We start from the raw sequence: 8,954 nt of genomic DNA, 5'->3' as shown, positions 1-8,954 counted from the left end.
CCCCCCCCTCCTCTCCTTTCATTCCCCAACTGGCTTTCTCCTGCAGAAATTACTGTGTCTATGTGGTGGAGAAGAACGTGACCTGCACACAGCAGGACGGCACAGAACCGTATATCAAGGCCGAGTACCTCAAGTGCAGCTGGGGACCCAAGTGCCCAGGAACTGTTGTGTGAGTGCAATGTACTAACGATGTTCTAACCAATACTCTTCTGTGAATAACGTAACATAGAGAGCCGCAGAGGGGCTCTATAGCTCAAAGGTGAGCCATTTTCACACTGCTTCTTGACTCTGGTCCATCAAGCTTAAGAATGAGAAGCTTTACAGGTGACTATTTGCCACTTCCATTTTCTATGGGTCATGAAACTTTAAGGGCCTAGTCACACCATTGCGTTTTAAAAGGGCTACAACACAGGCTCAAAGCGCTCTAAAGGAGCATGAAAACTGGTTAGCAATAGAATTTATGCAGCTGTTTACATCAGTGCATGGCGTTAGAGGGCAGGTGTCTTGTTAAAAACGCACATTACAGTATAGTCAATGGAAATGCATGAAAAACGCACTCCAAAGGCATGCCGTGATGGTGTGAACAGGCCCTAAGAGTACATGTACTGTAATAGACTTTTAAATGGTAACTGTATGTTTGTAAACAATAAATATATAAATATACAGATTAGCCCTGTGGTAGGCAACCACGGCACTCCAGCTGTGGTGAAACTACAAATCCCACAAGGCATTGCACAACTTCGACAGCCACAGGCATCACGGATGGCAGAGGTATAATGGAGTTTATAGTTTTACCACAACTAGGTTGCCAACACATAGATTAGCTCTTATAAGAAGAAAAGTTCACAGCTATAAGCGTCTAAACGCAACTACTGGCACTTAAACGCGCATGCTTATGGGCATAAGTTCCTGTTTTTTAAGTTTCTTACGCCCATACACATGTGTGTTAATGCTCATACTCGTGTATACAACCGTATGCCCGTGTACAGTGTTTTCTGTCCATTCAGTCCTATGGATACAAAAACGCAGCTGCTGGGTTTCCGGGTCCTCCAACTACATTTGTATTTTACACTGTATGCCCATATTTGCGTCCGTGTTATGAAGCCCTTAAGGGAGAAACTGAGAAACTACTAGCATCAAATTGTTATCTTTAGGCATCCTCATGTTTCCCCCTCTCCATCAGCTGCCTGTTTGTGTCAATTGGTTGATGCAGAATCTAAAGACTTCAAAAACATGGTCCCTTAACTGGCAGTAAGAACAGAAAACCCTAATCAAGGGCCTATTTGCACTGTTTTACTACAAGGCTTGTTTACACCAATGGGCACCACCAAGGTTGCCTGTAGGAATCATGGCGCCCCGTACAGCCTACCTGGCACAGCCGCCCAGATCAGTTGTAGTTGACAAGCCGTGCAGGCATTGCAGGGAATTCTCCTTGGGGGAAGCTGTGGTGGCAGCTCCTGGTTGGCCCCCCTGCTAATAGGGGCCTAGGCCCAGTACTGGGCCTACCAGCAGCCCTGGGCGCCACGTTAAAATAGCCCATTCATTTTCAATGTACACAATGCACCTTGATGCATGGAAATCACACCTGTGCTATTTCTAACAAGGCAGCACAACGCACAGACACTATTATATCATCAGTTATTTTTCAGTGGTCAAAGTAAGAAAAGATGACCTTGGATTGGTAACCATGGGTTACTGCACCTTCCCCTCGGCATGTTAAATAGGCCTCTGTAAACCTCTAATGCAATGTGATGTGAACATCATTTGCTACATTTAATTATCCACAGATAAAATGGCGTTCCTTCACACCACAACTCTTTATGAAAATGAAGAATTTTATTGCAAGCCAGCGTGACATTTTGGTGGGTTTTCCCACCGCCTTTAGAGAAGAATGTACCCCGCTGCTTTTATTTAATCACAGCCTGAAGTTACAAATTACTATTTGTATAGATTTCATTATAGAACATTTGTGAAAGCGGCAAATAGTCACCTGCAGAGCGTCTCATTATTAAGCTTGATGGACCCTCAAGATCCGTGGAATCTGAATGGACAGGGAGGGGATGTGGATGACTGCCCATCGTCTCTCATTTGTTCTATTATTGCCTTATAGGTACAGGACACTTTTCAGGCCCAAATATAAAATCGGGTACAAGATGGTGACTGAACTACAGTGGCGCTGTTGTCCTGGACACTCAGGGGATTCCTGCCAAGATGCACCTCCCATCCAACCAGCATACCATCCCCCTTACATGGGCCCCAAGGCAGCTCCAGGACAGAAGCTGTTCCCTCCACCAAAGTCTCCCCCTTCCTACCCTAACCTTCAGCCTGAGACTCTTCCAGACCAACCAATGTCACCTAAGAAAAGTGGCTATGGTAAGACAAAAGTATCGCTTGATACAGTGTTGTTATTATTAGTTGAAATTACATGACTGCTGTATATACTTTTTAAGCCCAACTCTCGTAATTGTTTTAAAATAATAGTCTCTTAGCAGAGGTTTCAAATCAAAAAAGCTGTTTTGGCTGCAATCCTTGCCTCCTCCCTGCGTCGCTGTATGCCGCAGTAAGTCCTTTTTGCCACAAGATGTCCTCGGCCTTCTGGGTTGAATGACCATCATTCAACCTAGACAACTGGAGATGAGTGCAGGGTGTCATGGACTCACCCACTGAAGGGGTTTCAGCATGGCACCAGCGCCCAAAAAAAATTTCAAATCAGAAGAGGAAGAGGACACATAAATATCCTGACGACATCTGAAAAAGCATATAGATATAGAGAAAACTGGAGAAGCTATGCACAGCAACCAATCATCTTCTCACTTCAGTTTGTTCAGTGAAGATTTGAAAATGAAAAAGAGAAGCTGATTGGTTGCGGTGCACAGCTGCTCCAGTTTTGATAAACTCCCCTCACTGTATGTCCATCAGGTTCAACCAAATCTCCATAAAGTTTAACCATAGTTTCAAAACTGAATAAGGGCATGCGTTGACGGGCTTTTGATTTCTCCATATTCAATTCAATGAATGTGGAGAAACCAAAAGCATCTTGGTTGATGCAACTTAAGAAAGAAGAATTCAGGTCAGAATGAGGCCAACTGCAAGTCAGGTGCACCTGTTAATCATATTGGAATGATCTCAGAAGAATCTCAGACTGGTCTCAGATCCAAAAGCAATGTATCATAAAGCACTCTGCATTGCCTTTCTACACAAGCTCAAAGTTAGTCAACAGTTTTTCCCGACTATCCAAAAACATCCTGACAGGCAAATCAGCTTCCACCTAAACTGGCCCTAGTGTCTGCATATCTTTCCACCAAATGTTATTGAGTTTTTCAAATAAGAAACAGTAACAATGTGCATATCTGCATATCTATGAGTGCGATGGGGACATTAGATTGCAAGCTCTGCTGGGGAAGGGAATTATGTCAATGATTCTATGTACTCTTTAAAGTTATGTTGAATATGCTGGCACCATATTAATATATACATGAACTGCACAATTGAAAATTGTTTTTTTTTATATCTGTTCAATAAGTGTTATCTCTAGAGGGATCTCATACCAGTATTATACCAGTGTTATCATCCCGCTCCTGTTTACCTATGTGAACTGCAGAACACCTCTCTCCTATCTTATAGAGATGCGAAGGTGTTCCATAGATCTATGAAGAAACAGGATGTCACCAGTACATCGAAGAAATGTGTCTAAACAAACGTCCTTTATTGACACATCAACATATTGTCACAAGGTTAGCAATGTTTCAGGGCCAATTGGTTTAAATTGATGAAGGTACCCTGCTCGGCCCTATAACGTTTGACAATATGTAGATGCGTCAATAAATTAGAAGCATCAACAAAGACAAATTTCTCTGGTGTGCTTGTGACATCCTGTTTTTTAATTGATCTGAGCGGCGCCATCCGCAGCACCCATTCTTTGGGGGTTTGCCGGTAAGGAGTGTGTTGGGATACCCATTGGATGTGTTCCATAGACCTAACACATTTTCTGACCTAAGGTGACAACACTACTTCTCCATAGATAAATAGTGAGTGAGCATTGTCACCCCTAGGACAAGAAATATGTTACTGGCAGGTTCCCCAGGTAAAAATAAAAGGAAGAAGAACCTTTAAAAAGAAAATGAATGCTGCCACCACATCTGAGGCCTGGAAAGCCGCAATATATTACATTGTTGTTCTTGAGTTGAGATACAATTTAAAGATCAGCCTTTGCCACATTAGCCACATTCGTGATTGTTGGTTTTGGCTTACAGAACTCTATTGATGCCCTTATTTAGAAAGTCCAAGAGGGTAGTTTGCCAAGTTAAAAGTCTTTTGGAATTTAAATAATATTGGAATGAAGAAAGTGTAGGAAATCCGTATTTGCCATGAAAGATTTTCTTTGATTTCTTATACTAACACTGTCCTATTTGCACTAGGGTTTCCATAGCCGTACTTTCCAATTTCTCAGTCAGCTGACTTCTAGCAGAGCCACCTAAATAAAATATTCCTCTTTTAATGGCTGCTGACAAAATCAAACAAAAATAACGCTGTTCCTTCCTCTCTGCATACATATAAGTGTGTACAGCTCTGCTGGGTGTTATATTCTATTATAAACACAGATTAATAATTTCAGGCCTCCAGTTACTCATGAGAACAAAGTTGCTTTATACTGCCGTGTTCTGTCTCAGCCAATAGATAGCACTGCTACAAATCATAGTTGAGCTTCCTAATGCCTTTCACAGCCAGCTGATCAGCCGCCCGGTTTCCAAAGTCCGAGCAGAACAGTACACCACTACAAAGTTATACGAGGCACTCCAAGCCAGGATTGTTCCAATCTGCCACTGCGAAAACATAAATACAACCAGCTGAGCTCTGGATCATTTTTCTTCCAAAAGCTGATGAAAAGAATGAACCTCATACACAACTGTACAAAGGTTTGAAATGTCAAGCTTACACGTCCATCCCAATAGAAGTGATAGAGAATTCTAAGCAAACTATAAAATGGTCACAAACAAGCAGAATCTCCAGGTTAGATTCCAGTTTTGGGTCGTGACTGTTTTGCATTCAGTTTTGTTGTTCCATTTTTATGCATTGACACGTTTTTAAGATAACATCTTGTATCAATTTATAAAAAAACATTTATATTATATTATAGTTTTGCTGCGTCCATCACTAACCACTAAAACAGTGAAAATGTTATATTAGTAGCGTCCAAATCACCGCTCCAGTTCTCACACTGGCTCCCCACCTCGAGAGTGGTATAGGTGCAGTTACTAAGCATTTCTCTCCTCTAACACATTACATACACCAAAAAGACCGCACTCCATAATTCTTCCTCCATAAAAATGTTTATTTCTTAGTCACAGTGTTGCCCCTGTTGTGGATGTCCACCTCTCATAGTAGAGATGCTACGATATGATTAGGCCGATGGGTAAAACGCGTTTTAGAGTTGGGTGGTCCACAGTGGGGGGGGCGACACTGTGTGCCTCTGAATAAACGTTTTTGTTCGGTGAAGATTTACGGAGGACAGACTGTTTGGTGAGTGAAAATGTTAACATTGCATGCAAGAGCTATCGATAACTTTTACATATGAAAGTACTATTAGCTTCACAGAAGTTTTCATTTTTACTTATGTAAATGGTTTTTATACCCATCTTGAGCCATTTCTTTTATTCGTTTTATTAGTTTGGGAAGGCTTCTTTGAGACTCTAACCTTCTCCCCTCTATCCAAAACGAAAAAAATGTTTTGCCTGCTGCAGGGATTTATTGTCGATTTATTCTCTGCCATATTAAACACCAGAGTAACGCTTGGCATTTCCTGTCCTGTACTAGACAGGAAGTTAGCTGTTAAATTGCTTTTTACTATACCACATTCATTTTAAGTTCACCCGCCTTTTTTAAGTTTTGAATGAAGTGTTGAAGTGTTTTTATTGATGTCTGTTGCCCCCACTGGGAAGAGTGTCTCTTACTCTCGGTAAGAGGAATCTGCTCAAGGGAAATACACAGCAAAAGAAATGTGATAGAGGTTCTCCCTACTCCTTCTTCCCCAACTCTCTGCTAAGTACCTCTTACTTCCTGTCCTTTTAAACCACAGAGGAATTGGAAGACAATCTCTTCAATGGAGTCACAGATCAATAAACAATATCCAGATAACATCAGATAACAATAAAATAAAGTTTCTAAAGCTTCCCCACTTTCTTCAAAGCTAACAAAAAATGTTTTCTCTATAGGTTGAACTCCATCTCTATAGGTTGAACTTGATGGACTTGTATCTTTTTTTAACCTGACTAACTATGTAAAAAATGTTTTGCCTGGAGATGGACTTTCAATGCCTTGTGGTCTAATGATCTCTCTAAACATTTACAAATTGAACCATGTGTAGTACTGTAGTAATGTAAAAGTCCTTTACATCAACTTGGGTTTGAAAAAACGTTCAGTTTACTGTACGTTCTTAATGGTGCATATGTCCCTGTTGCTGGTCTGAGCACAGAGGAACCATAGTTATTGGAAAACTCAACCCAACTAGTTAATCCTTTTAGTTCTGTCTGCAGTAGCTTGTTGCTAAATGTACACATTTTTACCCCTTACAGGTAGAAAACTGCCCCCTATATTTGGAGAACGTTTGGATCGTTTGGAAGAAGAGGTCAGACGTTTGTCTCAGTCTTATGACAGCTTACACGGAATAGTAAGCAGTTTGGGAGACTCTTTACGTCTTGCCATACAAGAAGACACCAACAAAATGATAGGCTCGTTAGTGAGCGGGCCAGGTTCTTCATCACAGTCATCTGTTGGATTTGGGGTGATTCCAGATGCTATGGCTGAGGCTCCTCATGTTCCTGGAGACCTAACTGGCAGAGTAGCTGAAGTGAGTGAACTTCTACGATCAAAAACAGAACTTTTGGATGAGGTGAATGGGATGGTGATGGGCCATGAAGCACAGCTCCAACACTTACTTGAGGCTGCAAGACCTTCTCCACTTACATCCACCGAAATGCTGGAGCAGTACTTGGAGGGCAAAATAGCTGAGGCACAAGCAAAGATGATGGAAGGTATAGAGGCACGGATACAGAAGATCCAAGGTAATTGTGATATTAAAGTACAGGAAGTGCAGAAGCAGTGCCAAGATGTGGAACAGGCAGCAGGTCAAAGAATGCAGCAGGAAATGGATGGAAAAGAAGTTGCCTTGCAAAGAGAATTGTCAAAATTTAGTGCCAGGCTACAGGAACTGGGTGCACTCGATGGCTGCTGTGGACGTTTAGAGGACCTCACTAGGCACGTGGAGGAACTGGAACATAGTCTGCACCAACTGACTGAAGAGCACCACACTCTTACCCAGAAGGTGGATGTAGAACTGACAGGGCTTTTGGTGGAGCCTCAGATTAGAGCAAGACTGGATGAAGTGGACAGCAGGTTAAACCTAACTGAGGAAGGTGTGAGGAGATGTTGCCAGGAAGGAGTGGAAAGAGGCCACTTGTTAGCTGAGTTGGATGGAGTAAGGGCTTCTGTAGATGACAAAGTACGAGTTTTGGAAGAGAGACTTTTAACAGCTGTTGGAGAGCTCACCAATGCCTCAGCTCCTTTGGCTCTGGATGGAGCAGTGATGCCTTTATTGGATGCTCATTTGTCTGGGATACGGAAAGAAGGTCTTGAGGGGCTGGAAGGAGTACAGAGTCGACTAACTGCTGTAGAGGAGCTGTGCGCTGCTGGATGTTCTGCACCTGGAGGAGAATCGCTCATAGAGATTCATAATGAGATCTCTCAGTTCCAGAAGCAGAACCAGGATGTCCAAAAACAACTAAGTCACCTGAACAGCACTGTTTTAGGCATTAGGAAGCAGCTTCAACGACAACATGAGGAAGCATTACAAGGTGAGATTACTCTGCTACAAGTTAACTTGCGCAGTGTTGGACGTTCTCTGCATGGTTTGGAAGAAACTGTGAACAGATATGCAGATGATGTATCCAATATAAATTCCACGGCTGAGGAACGAGGCAACCGACTGACAGAAGAACTTATTACTGTTCAAGGGCAGTTAGATGGACAAGGTTCTCAAATCCGCTCCAGCCGAGGACAGCTGCTAGGACTACGCGGGGATATGGAAAGGGTTAAAGTACGTCTTGCAGGTCAGTTAGGTAGTTGTCAGTTTCTGGCCCGTGAACTTCAGGGAGAAGTGGCACAGTTTGAACGTAGGGTGAACCAAGTGGAAGGTGCCTGCGGAGCTCAGGAAGCAAGCTTTTATGGCTACCTGGACCATGTCAACAGCACCCTAACCTCCCATGAACGTGGTTTGGAAGCCCTGAGATACGAGTTGAATAAAATTACACAACACGTGCCAAGCTTGCCACTGCCACCTACCACACAGGACACTCCTGAAGGCAAATAGCCTGTCCTAATTGCAGCAGGGGTTCTTCCTCCAACATGGTGGGCAACAATGAACAAAAACTTAAGGAACTTGAAAAACAAAATGCCCACATGAAACTGGTCAGAGACTTGAGAAGACTTTGGTTCTCAAAGTTTGGGGCAGCTAAGTCACTTTTGGGGGGTGGGAGGGGGTACACTTTCAATGCCACCTGTTCAGTGCAAGAAAAAGTGGCAGTGCAGGGATATGTGTGGTGCTAGGGCATTATTACTATACAAAGGACTGGACTTTCCACAGACTATATATACTTCAGTCTCTTCTTTTCTGTTACCCCGAGGCACTGCGAGAGCTTGGATAAAACGTGCTTCATCTCTGTACCTTTCTGAAGATAACCTCACACTGGGATGAACTATGACTCCTGGATAAGTACCCACATAGTTCTCTGCCAGCAATTGAACTGTCAGAAGTATGCAGGGAAACAAAAAAATGCCATGCCCGTATATATCATGCAAGGAAACAGTAAACACTAAGCTCAAACCAAATATTAACCCAATACATAATTTGGGATATCTACCTGCACACATAAACTCTTCCTAAGAACTGTTAATCTGTT

General features: G+C 42.6%; 1 protein-coding gene across 1 annotated transcript in view; it reads left to right on the top strand.

Moving 5' to 3' along the window:
* EMILIN3 (elastin microfibril interfacer 3) overlaps positions 1-8,674 on the top strand; it is an 11,637-nt gene extending 2,963 nt beyond the window's left edge. Inside the window, exons 2-4 of the mRNA XM_018557674.1 lie at positions 47-169; positions 2,111-2,373; positions 6,573-8,674. Of these exons, the coding sequence (XP_018413176.1) occupies positions 47-169; positions 2,111-2,373; positions 6,573-8,365 (2,179 nt within the window). The 3' untranslated portion in view covers positions 8,366-8,674. The remainder of the gene's footprint in view (positions 1-46; positions 170-2,110; positions 2,374-6,572) is intronic.
* The last annotated feature ends 280 nt before the right edge of the window (positions 8,675-8,954 follow it).

This window comes from Nanorana parkeri, unplaced genomic scaffold, assembly GCF_000935625.1.
Source record: "Nanorana parkeri isolate BGI_ZX_2015 unplaced genomic scaffold, ASM93562v1 scaffold295, whole genome shotgun sequence".
NCBI lineage: Eukaryota > Metazoa > Chordata > Amphibia > Anura > Dicroglossidae > Nanorana > Nanorana parkeri.
Note: the sequence above shows the minus strand (reverse complement) of the source record. Positions and strands in the feature narration are given on the sequence as shown.